The sequence below is a fragment of the Sus scrofa genome, chromosome 1 (genome assembly GCF_000003025.6).
Source record: "Sus scrofa isolate TJ Tabasco breed Duroc chromosome 1, Sscrofa11.1, whole genome shotgun sequence".
Taxonomy (NCBI): domain Eukaryota; kingdom Metazoa; phylum Chordata; class Mammalia; order Artiodactyla; family Suidae; genus Sus; species Sus scrofa.
Window position 1 is genome coordinate 67,519,367 of NC_010443.5, and position 15,260 is coordinate 67,534,626.

General features: G+C 34.7%; 1 protein-coding gene across 2 annotated transcripts in view; it reads right to left on the bottom strand.

The window, feature by feature from the left end:
- Nucleotides 1–15,260, bottom strand: part of ASCC3 (activating signal cointegrator 1 complex subunit 3) — a 325,142-nt gene that overhangs the window by 187,428 nt on the left and 122,454 nt on the right. For both annotated transcript variants that reach the window (XM_021090356.1, XM_021090357.1), the window contains exon 11: nt 4,171–4,335. In XM_021090356.1, coding sequence (XP_020946015.1) covers nt 4,171–4,335 — 165 coding nt within the window. The remainder of the gene's footprint in view (nt 1–4,170; nt 4,336–15,260) is intronic.

Below are 15,260 nucleotides of genomic sequence, written 5' to 3' on the forward strand. Positions count from 1 at the left end.
TTGGTCTTTTTAGGGCCACGCCCGCCCTAAAAGGAAGTTCCCAGGCTAGGTGTCTAATCAGAGCTGTAGCTGCCACAGCATGTTGTATATCCTTCCTCATAAATGCACCCTACACTCCCCCTGCCTAAAATCAAAAGGTTTATAAGAACTCTGCTTGTTAACTATATCCATGGCCTAGAACTATGTAGTTGGCCTACAGGAAGTGGTTAATAAAAGTTTTCAAAATGAATGAATGAGAATATAAATATACTGTATGTTTTCTTCTTCACACAAATGGGACTGTGCTATATACACAGGTCAGCTTGCCTTTTCAGAGAATCTAACATGGACATCTTTTAAGCTCAGTTCACACAGCTCTACTTCATTCTTTCTAAAGATGGCAAAGTAGCATTTTACTTTATGAATGTAATAGAATTAAATCATTTCTTCTTTTGTTGTACGTATGAGTTGTTTCCAAACATATTCTGCATTAACCAGAAAGTGTCAGTGAATACTGGTGTTAATGAACCTATGTGTTCATACCATTATTTCCATAGGTCAGCTTTCTAGAAGTAAAAACACAGTTTAGCAAGTGTTTTCAAATTACATCCATTTTTTCACTTTTGCCAATCTAATGGAAGAGAATTGTCTCATGTTCATTTGGATTTCTTTTAAGTACCTTTTCTATGATTCTCAGTATTTTTATTTCTACTGTTAGGTGCTTTTTCCAAAATTTTAAAAAACATTTCTTATTAATTTACAATAACTTTTCATTATAAAGACATTTAAGCTTTATTTTATGTGCTGCAAATAACTTCGGTTATTCTGTTTTACATCTTAACTTTTTGGATGTCAGAAGTTTTTAATATTTGCATATCCAAATGTGCCATATGTTTACAACCTTTGTGGTTTTGCATTTTGCTTAGAGGATCTCCACCCCAAAATTATTTATAAAATGCTCTCTTACATTTTCTTTAATACACTGAGTTTGGCTCAGTGCATGAATTAAAATAATTAATTTATGTAGAATTTTATGGTGGCTTTATAAGATGAAAACACATTATTTTAAAACATTTTAAAATGCAATATAGCTTGTAAAGTTTTATACTCTTTTTTACATTAAATTCCCGTACCTAGGTCTGGATGAGAACTAGTCAGGATACGAAAGATAAAAGAACTTATATCTAACTACTTATTAGGGGTGAGGGAGAGTGTTAAGGAAGAAGGAAAAACTTGAGTGTGACTCCCACACATTCAATTTGGGCTTGAGAACCAAGCGGATTGTGATGCCATAGATAAATACACAGGAAAGATGACAGAGTTTCTGACCTGTTTAACATGAGATGTTAAACTACAAGTCATTGTGGAGGTTTGGACTATATGCAGAGATTTAGACACAGATAAAGAAGTGTTATTTTCCCAGGGCAAATATTTAGAAGGAAAACAGAAGATGGCAAGTGAGAGTCCTGTGTTAGAGGAGGATGTAACTGCTGGTTAATCCCTGAACTTGACCTTGGCAATGAGAGGATCCTCACCTCCTTCCCTGTCCTTGGAATGTGCATTCCACATGCCTTCCCTGACCTCAAAGTCTGCCCTAAGGATGCAGCCTTCAGAGAGCAATGTGTTGTTGAGATGTCTGGATGGTTTATGTGACTAAGCCAATTAAAGCCTCTAAATAAACTTTTAAGATTCTGGTGGCGGTGTGGAAATCTACTTATCTTGCAGTCACTCAAGACAAGCCTCAAAGTTAAGTTCCTTTGCTTATTAAAACTGTCTGGTGTGATCTGCCTCTTTCTTCAGTCTCTCCTTGCTCTCTGTGTACAGGGCATTTGCAAACCAACATCTTAGAGAATGTAAACATTTCAAGGGTGAGAAAAGAAGATGGCAAGGAAACGTGAGAAGGAGCACTTAAGCAGGTGACAAAAAGCCCAGTGAAGGAGACCAAGGCAGGACTGGAGCAAGGAGTCACAGAGAAAAAAGTCTCAAGATTGAGGAAGTAATGAGTTATATCAAATATCAAAAATGAGTAGTGTTAAAAAATAAAAAAGGGAATTGCTTTGAGAACTATCTTTTGGATTTAGTAACTGGTGATCCTGGTTAAAAAAAAAAAAAAAATTTATGACCTATGTTGGTTGGAACGATAACCAGACTGCAGTGGTTTTGAAGGCAAAAGGGAAGGTGAATATAGATTAATATTTCCAGAAGCTAGGTGGCAAACACAGCTTTATTAATACGCAGAAGTTACTGGAAGTAGATAGGTTTTGGTCAAGATGGGTAGCATTTTGCAATTCTTTTAAGTTTAAGTGCACAGTGCTCACAGAGAGGGAAAAGTTAAAGACCTGGGAGAAGGAAAGTGGGTAACTTATAGAGTGAAAGAAATGGGGTCTAAGACAAGGGGAGAAGTAGCCTGTAGTTAAGGGCTGAGGGAAAGAATGATGAGGACAGATTTGGGGAGGAGTTTGAGGCTTTTTCTGGGTGGCTGGGGATGGTTTTTTTCTGGGCACAAATTGAGGGAGCTCGAGCATGAAGGGCTTTATTTCCACTCAGTAAAAAGTATTATCTTCTAAGAATGAGGCTTGACAAAGTAGGGAAGAATGAGGGAGGAGTCTGGTGAAGCTTGAGAAAAAGAAGGAGAGCTGCTTACAAGTTAGGAGATAATCCCAATGATCCAGGTGAAATCAGACTCTGTGAATGGAGACCTTTGCCTCCACCCCTGTGTAATCGCAGCTTGTATTTAGCAATGCGGCTGGAGGCAGAGACACTCTTCAACTGATTTATGACTAGACTTTCACCAGATAGTCAGAGGCTAAGCAAGTTAAGATTATTGACAAAAGAAAAATTGGTCATGGAGTCTTGGCTATTTCAGAAAGAAAATAAATCCAGTAGAATATAGATCAAAGACAATAATAGATGGGAAGTCAAGGAATTAGATAATCAGTGTTTATCTACTTTCTATACATGTACTATATACCAACAAATGTCATTTTAATACTCATGGGTATTCTAAGATATCTTTTCACTTAATGAAAAGAGGAGCTGACAGAATTTATCAACTTTGGTTTGGACAATTAATAACCACAAAGGTCCAAAACTTGAGACAACATGTACATGTCTCCTTTAAAAAATAACAATTAATCTTATGTACATTAGGTGATAATATTTCATTTTATCTGGTGTTTCAGGTAAATATAAATCATGTTCAGAGTTTTTTCAGAGGGGAATGACAGGCATAGAGAGAAGTGGATGAATCACTAATATTTTCTTATGATCTACCATTTTTAATACTGCTTAGTTAATATTAGATTTAGTTTTAAAAAACAGGTTTAGGGGAATTCCCTGGTGGTCTAGTGGTTCAGATTTGCTCCTTTCACTGCTGTGGCTTAGGTTCAATCCCTGGTCTGGGAATTGAGATCTCACAGAAAGCCACTATATGATGTGGCAAAAAAAAAAAAAAAAAAAAAAAAGGAGGTCCCATCGTGGCGCAGTGGTTAACGAATCCAACTAGGAACCATGAGGTTGCGGGTTTGATCCCTGGCCTTGCTCAGTGGGTTAAGGATCCGGTGTTGCCGAGAGCTGTGGTGTAGGTTGCAGATTCGGCTCGGATCCCGAGTTGCTGTGGCTCTGGTGTAGGCCAGTGGCTACAGCTCCGATTAGACCCCTAGCCTGGGGACCTCCAGGTGCTGAACTGAGGTTTTCCCGTATTTATTTGGGTTAATTTAAAGAGACTTCAATAAAATAAGACTGGGGAGAAAGAAAAATAGGGTACTTTTAACATAAAAATAAAGTAGCTAAAGATTTCTCCATAATAAAATTAGCTTTTTTCCCCATGAACAACACATATAATATTTCTTTGAATGTTACATTTAAGTTTAAAAACTTATCCTTCAGAGTTCCCATAGTGGCTAAGCAGAAACAAATCTGACTAGTATACATGAGGACGCAGGTTTGATCCTTGGCCTTGCTCAGTGGGTTAAGGATCTGGCATTTCCATGAGCTGTGGTGCAGGTTGCAGATGCTGCTCAGATCCCACATTGCTGTGGCTATGGAGTATGCCGGCAGCTGCAGTTCTAATTCAAACCCTAGTCTGGGAACTTCCATATGCTGCAGGTGCAGCCCTAAAAAGACAAAACAAATAAATGAATTAATTAAAAACTTATCCTTCAAGATAAGCTACAAATAACTTCCTCTTACCTGCCGTAAAGTACGTGCCACAATGCTTTCTAATACTGGTCCTCTATCTTCATGCAATAAATGAACTTCATCAAGAATTAGGAGCTTTACAATTTGGGAAAGAGCTACATCCCCAACACTCTTTCTTGTTACTACATCCCATTTTTCTGGTGTGGTCACAAGCATCTAAAAGACAAAAAAAAAAATCAAATTCAAAAGGGGCAAAGGTCACATATTCATTTTCCACTCTGTCATTCAAAAAGAAATATGACTGACCACCTACTTACAGATCAAATAAGACATGTTAAAAATATCCCAGAATGATGTCTGATTCACTGTAGACAACAGTCATTTCAAGAAGACCTTTCTTTAAGTTGTGATATTAAGGAGCTGTTTAAAACTCATGGAAGGTAGTTCTTCAGTAAATTGTAAAGTGTATAAAATAACACAAGCTTATTTAAAAGGAGCCTTACAATGTAAAAAAAAAAAATGACACTGTCTTTTAAACATATGTATAATGATAATGGCTTTTATTTGGAAAGGGACAAATAAATGAATGAAGCATCAAAAGGAAGTGAAAATTTGAGATCAAGAATCCACTGCAGGAATGGTCACCTGTCTCTCCCTTTCCAAATCTGGAGGAAACTTCATTATTGATACACAGCTTTTAAAAACCACCCTTTAATATCAACCAGTACATTCAGGACTTTGTACTAAAAAACAATACATATACTACAGCATAACTAGTACATAATAGCAATGCAAACAATGAGTCACTGGAGAGCCAGTGCACTTAGAACAAGAGTTAAGTCCAGGGTATTTGTATTAGGCTCTTGGAAGAGACCATTTGACATGAAGCTGTGATTATAAATCTATTTGCTTTCTCCAATTGAATAGTTTATATCCTCTAAAAGCATACAGTAGCAGAGAAAAAGATAAGTTTAATAAACCCTCTACTACAGTAATATTACTCTAGGAAATAAGCTCTAATGTGGGTAATTCAAAGAACACCAGAGGTAACAAATCAAAACCAAAGCTCTTCGTAGCTAGTGTATCAGATTATAGATGATAATCAAAACTCAAATGTGCTTTGAAAAGGTTAAATGGGATGGGGGTTAAATTGTTCTCTCAACATTTCTGTTATGTTATCTCATGTATGTTTTGAAGTTGTTTATGAGAAAGAAAATAATTATTTAGTTTTCAAATTCTCAACAAATACATAATCCAAGTTTGTCAATATAACCTATTGCATTATTAGATATATCACTGCTTTCATTCTGAAATGAACTATATCAACCACAAAATTTAGCAGTTGTACTTCAACCCAACATTAATTGACAAATTATAATGAAACAGATTAAGGCATTCATATCTAAGGTGTGAAATACTACAATCCAAAGTTAATTTGCTAAAGCTAAATGGCAATGTTGAGATCACATCACATTTTACATAAAAAATATCCTACTGTATAAACCGATGTATAATGAATTTTAAAATCCAAAATAGGTTGAAACACTCACTGTGCATTAACATCTCTTTTATATTCCAATAATTTAAACAAAACTTCTACTTTGAAAAAAATGACAAATTTAAAATAACCCAAGATATATCATTATAAATATACCTATTTATATACCTATAAATATTCCTAACAAGCCTTTCACTCAAAGTCCTAAAAAACATGCCTATGTGTTTTCAAAAACCGCAATTCTCATAAACTGCCAATTCATGACACATTAAAATATAAAATAAGTAAGCTTACTATTAATAAACATTAGGAAAGCTACAAAGTACACTACTAAATTATAATATAAAGCTTGACTACCTAACTCATCATGAATTTAGAATACTATGCCAACACTTTCTTACAATTAACTTTCAAAGATGATATGGTAACAATTAAATTGTAAAATCAAATTTTTCAGGTATCAGAAAACCATGCTACCAAAGATTAAAAATCCATTTTAGCATTTTGTTTTCTATACTTTACTTTCAGCATACTGAGAAGCAGCTTCATTTATATTACTATTCATTACTCTAATTCCCTGAACAAAAATGGCTAGAAAATAAAGTGTCATATTTGCTTAATGAATTGGAACTCATGCAAGATATTTCCATCTGCTCTTGTAGCAGGGCATAGGTTAACTGTCAATATTTTTACTGTCAACTCAAATTTCTTTTAATACATGTACTTATTTCCCTCAGGAGTATAAAAATCATTATTCCAAACTGTTCCAATTTTAGTCTGACCACTGGGAAAATGGCATAGTTGAGATGCTATTCACCACCACTGTGCCAACAATTTGTAGTATTCAATTTTAAAATGCTCCATCCATTTGAAAGCTAAACCAAAGGAAGGACTAAGACTTATCAGAATCACTTCATTTGGTAATTCACTTAAACATTAATATTATCTTTTGCCTTTTAAAACATTGTGATCTAGGGAAAATCACTCTACTTCCGTTTTTGGCCAGCTCTACTGAGTTATTATTGACATGTGATAGATACAAATTTAAGGTGCAAAATGTGATGATCTGATACACATATATATTGCAAAATGATAACACAAGAGGGTTAGTTAACACTACCAATCCCCTCACATAATTACCGTGTGTGTATCTATGTGTGTTTATGTGTGTGGTGTGATAATTTTTAAGGTCCACTCTCTTAACATCTTTTAAGAATACAGGAATGTTAACTATACTCTCTCTGCTGTACATCACCCAGAACACATTCATCTTACAGCTGAAAGTTTATATATACTGTGACCAACATTTCTCCCTTTCTCCCACCCCTAAGTTCCTGGCAACCACTATTCTACTTTATAGTTCTTTGAGTATGGCATATATATCATACATAATTTAGAACACACAGTATTTATCCTTCTCTGTCTGATTTATTTCACCTAGCTTAATGACCTCAAGATCCATCCATGTTATGGGAAAAGGCTGAATTTCCTTCTTTTTAAGGCTGAATAATATTCTATTCTTCATACAGATCACATGTTCTTTATCCATTCATTACTTGGTGAGGTGAACACTTAAGCTGTTTCCATGACTTAGCTATTGTGAATAATGCTGCAAAGAACATGGGAGAGCAATTGTCTCTTCAAAATAGTGATTTCACTTCCTTCTGATATGTACCCTGAAGTAGAATTGCTGGATCATACGGTAGTTCTTTTTCTAACATTTTGGGAAAACTTCAAGCTGTTTTCCATAGCAGCAGTACCAATTTACATTCCCACTAACAGTGCACAAGGCTTCCCTTTTTTCCCCTCATCCACACCAATATCTGCCAATTCATATTTTGGGTAACAAGTCATTCTAGCAGGTCTAAGGTGATTTCTCAGTGTGATTATGACTCGCATTTCCCTGATGATTAGTGATGTTGAGCATCTTTCCATGTGCTTGGTAGCCATTTGTATGTCTTCTTTGGAAAAATATCTATTCAAATCCTCTGTCCATTTTTTAATTGTTTTTTTTTTCTTTTTGTTATTGAGTTGTACATTCCTTACATATTTATCTGATAGATGGTTTGCAAATATTTTCTCCCATTCTACAGACTGCCTTTTAATTTTGCTGATTGATTCTTTTCTGTGCAGAGGCTTATTTTTGCTTTTGCTGCATGTGCTTTTGGTGTCATATCCAAATATCATTCCCAAGAGCAGTATGAAGGTTTTACCCCGTGTTTTCTTCATGTAGTTTTGCAGTTTCAGGTCTTACATTTAAGTTTTTGATTCATTTTGAGTTAATTTTTTTGTAAGCAATACAAGACAGGTAGCCATTTCATTCTTCTGCATATGGTAAACCACTTTTCTCCATATCATTTATCAAAGAGACTATTCTTCCCCAGTTTAGTGGTTTTGGCTCAACTGTCAAATATTTGTTGATGATATATGTTTGTGTGTTAATTTCTGAGATATCTATTCTATTCCATTGGTCTATGTGTCTGTTTTTATAATAGTATCAATTTTTTTTTCTATTTTGCTATTTGGGGGTCTTCTGTGTTTCCATACAAATTTTAGAATTATTTTTTCTATTTCTGTGAAAAATGATAATGGAATTTTGATAGGGATGCATTGAATTCAGAGATGTCTTGAATATATGTACATTTTCATAATATTGACTCTTTCAGTGAATGAACATGAGCTATCTTTCCATTTATTTGTATCTTCAATTTACTTCCTCAGTATCTTACAGTTCTGGTGTATAGATCCTTCACTCCCTTGGTTAAATTTATTCCTAAGTATTTGTTGTTTTTAATGCTACTGTGTATGGATTTTTTTTTTTTTTGCTGTTAGTTTATAGATATTTAACAGATTTATGCATGTTGACTTTGTACCCTGTTGCTATCTATTTAAAAACAAAATCGGGTATTTCCGTTGTGCCTCAGCGGTTAATGAACCCAACTGGTATCCAGCAGTTAATGAACCCAACTAGTATCCATGAGGATGTAGGTGTGATCCCTGGCCTCGCTCAGTGGGTTAAGGATCCGGCGTTGCCGTGAGCTGTGGTGTAGGTCGCAGACACAACTTGGATCTGGCGTTGCTATGGCCCTGGCGTAGGCTGGCAGCTACAGCTCTGATTCAACCCCTAGCCTGGGAACCTCCATATACTGCGGAAGCGGCCCTAGAAAAGACAAAAAGACAAAAACAAAACAAAACAAAAATTATACCAGTCACACTGATATCACACTGAATTTTAACTGTTTTTAAAACTCATTTTGGGAGTTCCCGTCGTGGCGCAGTGGTTAACGAATCCGACTAGGAACCTGCCCTTGCTCAGTGGGTTAACGATCCAGCATTGCCGTGAGCTGTGGTGTAGGTTGCAGACGCGGCTCAGATCCCGCGTTGCTGTGTCTCTGGCGTAGGCCGGTGGCTACAGCTCCGATTCGACCCCTAGCCTGGGAACCTCCATATGCTGCGGGAGCGGCCCAAGAAATAGCAAAAAGACAAAAAAAAAAAAAAAAAAAAAAAAAAAACACAAAAAAACTCATTTTGACTTTTGGAGCAGTTTTTTTTTCCCTTGAGGTAGCTGGCTATAAATTAAACCAGATTGAAAATGCTTAATATTTTAAATTCAAAGGAATATAAGAAATTAAAAAAACATACTATTTATTTTTATAATATTTAAAATTGATATTGAAATTTTTGGTACTTAAGATTATAAAAAAATTTTAATTGTTTAAACTAACAATAAAACCAAGAGCTGGTTCTATCTTTTATATTTTATAATGATTTTCATTTTTTCCATTATAGCTGGTATACAGTGTTCTGTCAATTTTCTACTGTACAGCATGGTGACTCAGTTACACATACATGTTTTCATTCTTTTCTCTCATATTATCATGCTCCATCAAAAGTGACTAGATATGGTTCCCAGTGCTATACGCAGGATCTCAATGCTTATCCATTTCAAAGGCAATAGTTTGCATCTATTAACCTCAAATTCCCAATCTACCTACCATATGACCCAGCAATCCCACTCTTGGGCATACATCCAGAAAAAACTTTCCTTAGAAAAGACACATGCACCTATTGCAGCACTATTCAGAATAGCCAAGACATGGAAACAACCCAAATGTCCATTGACAGATGATTGGATTCGGAAGATGTGGTATACATACACAATAGAATACTACTCAGCCATAAAAAGAACGAAATAATGCCATTTGCAGCAACATGGATGGAACTAGAAACTCTCATACTGAGTGAAGTAAGTCAAAAAGAGAAAGACAAATATTTATTTACTTATTTATTTATTTATTGTCTATTTAGGGCTGCAACTGCGGCACATGGAGGTTCCCAGGCTAGGGGCTGAATCCAAGTTGTAGCCGCCAGCCTACACCAGAGCCATAGCAACGTGGGATCTGAGCCACGTCTGTGATCTACTAAGTGAAGTCAGAAATAAAAAGACAAATACCATATTGCTTATATCTGGAATCTGATATACAGCACAAATGTACCTTTCCACAGAAAAGAAAATGATGGACTTGGAGAAGAGACTTGTGGTTGCCAAGGGGAAGAGGGAGGGAGTGGGATGGATTGGGAACTTAGGATTAACAGATGCAGACTATTGCCTTTGGAATGGATAAGCATTGAGATCCTGCTGTGTAGTGCTGGGAACTATACATATATCTAGTCATTTAAGATGGAGCATGATAATGTGAGAAAAAAGAATGTATACATGTATGTGTAACTGGGTCACCATGCTGTACAGCATAAAACTGACAGAACACTGTACACCAGCTATAATGATAAAAATAAAAATCATTATAAAAAAAGGAAAAATCTCAACAGATACTGCAGAAATATGAAAAAAAAAACCGTAAGAGAATATTATGAAAATTATATGCCAACAAATTTGACAAAACAAGCAATGGACAACTTTCTAGAGATATACGGTCTGACAAAACCGAATCAAGAAGAAATAGATCAATTGAACAGACCAATCACTAGAAACGAAATTGAATATGTAATAAAAACACTCCCAACAAACAAAAGTTCAGGACAAGATGGCTTCACAGGTGAATTTTACCAAAATACAAAGAAGAATTTATACGCACAGCCACAGCAATGCCAGATCTGAGTCGCTCTCTGCGACCTACACCACAGCTCATGGCAATGATGGATCCTTAACTCACTGAGCAGGGCCAGGGATCAAACCTGCATCCTCATGGATGCTAGTTAGATCTGTTTCCATTGAGCCACAAGAAGAACTCCCAGAGCTATTGATTTTAAGCCACATCATCATTTGGTGTCATTGAGAAGTTAAAAAAAAAAACAAAAAACTACCAAATAAATTTTTAAAAAGTGTTTTACAACTGATGAAATATTGCACATTTAGTTGAAAATGTGAGAGATCTATTAACTAAGCTAAAGAAGAATATTCAAGAATGCTTGCTTAATACATTTTCTGCATTGAAAACAGTCAGCCTAGAGTTGTTACAAATCATATTCTAATGCTTTAGATGTACAACACAACAGTTTACAGGAGTTAGGAAGTCTATCTTCCTTTTTAAAATACATAATCACACACTTACTCAACCAACAAGTTTATAAATAACACGAATGTTTTAATTTAAGGATTAAATCTAAAATGTCACATGGCTTAAATTCCACAAACATACATATAATTACAGTTATACTAACCTCTGCTATATAAATGTCAGCTCTGATTGATGGCAACTGCCCCTGTAATGGAACCTGACAGCTTGCAGATTATACCTGCCCCTTGGGACACTGCAACAAATCAGTTAGTTCCAACTACTTCCCTTTCTACTTTTTTTTATGTTCCTCCCTCTCCCACCAATTCACTTGCATGAGTGCACACTCATACATATAAAGCACAAAGTCTTCTATAGTAGCTAGTTATATTTATTTATGTCAAGGACCACAGCTTTCAATTATAAAATGAAAATATAAAAGTTAATTGGAAAATCTTCAAGTACAAAAGTGTTCTTATGAATATTTTTGTTGATAGTAAAGATATGGCCAAGCTAAGGCATAAAGAAGGTAATCTGAAATGTATCTTGGCATTTTCATGTTAGAAAAAAACAATCTGTATGATAGTCTGTATAATACAATTCAATAAGAAATCCTAATGCTTTTGAAGGAACAAAGCATGGAATGCTGGGAGTTTAGAGAGAAAAAGCTCCATGATTCAAAATTGAACATTTAAGAAAATACTTTCTAGATTACATGTGTTTATAACTGGAGTAGAATAATCTCTGTAGTTCTTTTTATTGATTTAAAACACTTTTCAACAATCCCAGAACATGTATACTAAACAACATAAGTATGTGAACAATGCCTGGTTACCCTAGAACTTATTTATTTACACACAATAGTGAAGAATACAAAATTGCTTATATTGCAGTGTGTATAAGACACAAAGACCTTGCTCTTGTCACTCTGCCTGTCCATAATACCCCAGGTTTCATCCATTAAAGTCTCAAAGGGAGGGTCTGATACAATGATTTCTATTCTGCTCACTCGTATAGTTTCTTGAATATGGCTAATTTGTGGTAACAACCAGTCCTGTCGTAAATACTATCCTGTACAATTGGGATCTGGCTCATAGAGAATGGGTTTCCCTGGTTTACTATAAAGTAGGGTTCCCCCCCACCCCAAAGACAACTGATATATGTACTCTTTGAAAGGGGGGGGGAGAATCCTCTGTCACATGATTTTGAACATTTAATAGTCACCACCTCTTTCCTGCCCCATGTGCAGAGCTGAGTTTTAGGATTAATTTCTTACTAAAATGAAACACTTTAAATTAAAGTATCATATTATAATACCAAACCACTAAAACCTCAAATGTGATGAGCTAAAGAAAATGTATTCTTCATAAAATGATAATACCAAAATAATACCAATTTCATCCCTTCAAACTAATTCTAGACATTCAATACTAAGAAATTCTACTAAATCAAGAATAATTAATCAAAATTTTGTTTGAGATCTATTATCAGGAAGAAGAGACAAATGAAGGGAGGATTCTAAAATTTTATGAAGAAATTATGGCGGGATGTAAGCTGCTGAAAATGACTGCAATTAAGGAAAGGAGGAAAGGAGTTCTCTTTACTGTATACCTACTTCCATTACTTGGATCCTTCCTACTTTACTTAAAGCAAAAAAAAAAAAAAAAAAAAAAAAAGGCGGGGGGGAGAACCTCTCAACTTCGTGATTAACTCACTCAACACAATGTCCTCAGGTATTTGCCTCTGGTTAAGAACACAAGATAAAGGCAAATTTAGAAGCTTATACTTCAAGGAGAAAACATAGCAAAGAAGTGAAATGTGGTCTAAACTCTCTCTTTCATGCAATTTATGAAATACAAAGGTCACCCATGAGGAGGCAGTTAACCTTGTTCAAGCAACTGCCACCGAATCTGCCTACAACCACACATAAACTATACATGTATCAACAATATGACTACAGTGCAGAACTGAGTGAAGTTATATATTTTTCTACATTTTTTCCCTCCATTCCTTTCTATTTCTTACAATCTAACAAACTTATTTTAAGGGATCTGCAATTATGATAGACCACAGAGATAACATGACACATTTCTGAGAACGAGAAGTAATTTTTCAAAATGATACTAGTATCTGTGTTTAGTGAGTTCCCATCTATGACTTACTGGTGGCAAGATTTTTCTGCACTTTAATAACTAGGATACTTGGGATGAGCATCATAGATATCTCAACATTTACTTTTATGTCCTTGTTCATAGAGAAACCAGATTGTTTCTAAAGATGCTACGTATTGTGTTATAATTTTACAATAGAAAGCATTCTGATTTTTTGCCTGGGAAAAAGAAAATAATGAACCTTCTAGTGACTTTTGATCTGTATTTCAATAAGTTAGCATGATAGACTTTGCAAGCAGAGTTCTAGAACTAATTTAAAAATAAATTTTCTAATTACTTTGCTTTTTTTAAATGTTCATAAGAATATGAAACAATAACATGATTCTAAAAAAGTAACTATCCTACTGTATAGCACAGGGAACTATATCCAATTTCTTGTGATAGAACATGATGGAAGATAATATGAGAAAAAGAATGTAGATATATGTGTGACTGGGTTACTTTGCTATACAGCAGAAATTGACACATTGTTAATCAACTATACTTTAATAAAATTAAAAAAAGTCAACTAAGTGTTGATGTGAAACAAATACAGCAAAAGAAAAAAATAAACCATTAATAGAATATGACCCTCATTCCTCTCTTCACTCCTCTAATACTATGAAACACGGCATTTTTCTGCAGAGGAATACTAATGAAATAGGCAAAGTTGTTATTCTAAATTGTTTTCAGTGAAAGCAAAGATAGTTAGATTCCTGAGTGCTTTTAAATTATACTCTAAGAAAGGGATCTCACATAATACATAATTTGCATTCATCAGACAGATTTTTATGTATCAAAAATTATAGCTCTCTCACTACCCCTTTCAACCCAAGTACATTAAGAAGAAGAAAACAGTTAAAAACATTAGTTTATTTATAGAAATGGGCTTTTTTACTCAAAGCATTTTAATGTATTTTATGAGTGGCTGTTAAACCTTACAAAAGTAAAAATAATCAATAAGTAACCCAAAGAACTTCACGATGCTTTCAAGTAATTTATAGCTAATAAAAGTAATGAGACATTCTTCAAAATAGAACTCTCATTACTTCTTAATGGCATGTCTTCAATTCAGGAAATAGTTACCCTGGCAAATAATATTTACATTTCATCAGGGGATTTTGAAAGTGGTAGCCTTCTAATTCCATAATGTATAAACACCTAGCCAAGCCTTTTAGTAACAACTGTTCTTCTTAGAGAGTAAATCTTTCATAATTCAGGTTCTACTCCCATTTTCTCTCCTAATGAAGGAAAGTTTAAAAAATTCATTTTGGTTATTAGTTGTTTAATTAAATAAAATTGGAAATTCAAATTAAAAAATTAGAAAAAGCAAATGTTTAGATTTATGAAGAAATGAAAAATTATTACTACCATCAAAAGCACACTAATTATATTTGTGCAGTCACTTGAAAAATTAAGCTTTAAGCAGTAAAGAATCACCTTCAAAATGTAAAACAATGTTGTCTTTTATTCTGCTTCTGAAGTACTGAAAAACAAATCAACAAAGAAGACAACTAAGGAAATATGATGCAACACTATAACAAATATAAATAACCACACTAATTTCTAAACTAAGTCAATACCTAGAATATTTAGATGGTGATTATAAGTAAGCTGTAAAACAACGCTGTATTTTCCAGAGCTATAAAATATCATTAACATAGCGATATGGCAATCAATGCCTAGATGTTATAGAAAAGATGTGAACAGTAAATTAAGCTAGTTTCTGACTATAGATAATGATTTTAAAAAGGATAACATCAAAAATAATTTTGTAGCAGTTCCTGTTGTGGCTCAACGGAAAGGAATCTAATATCCATGAGGGTTAAGGATCTGGTGTTGCCATAAGCTGTGGTGTAGGTCACAGATGTGGCTTGGATCTCGCACTGCTGTGGCTGTCGTGTAGGCTAGCAGCTATAGCTCCGATTCGACTCCTAGCCTGGGAACTTCTATATGTCGCGGGTGCAGCCTAAAAAG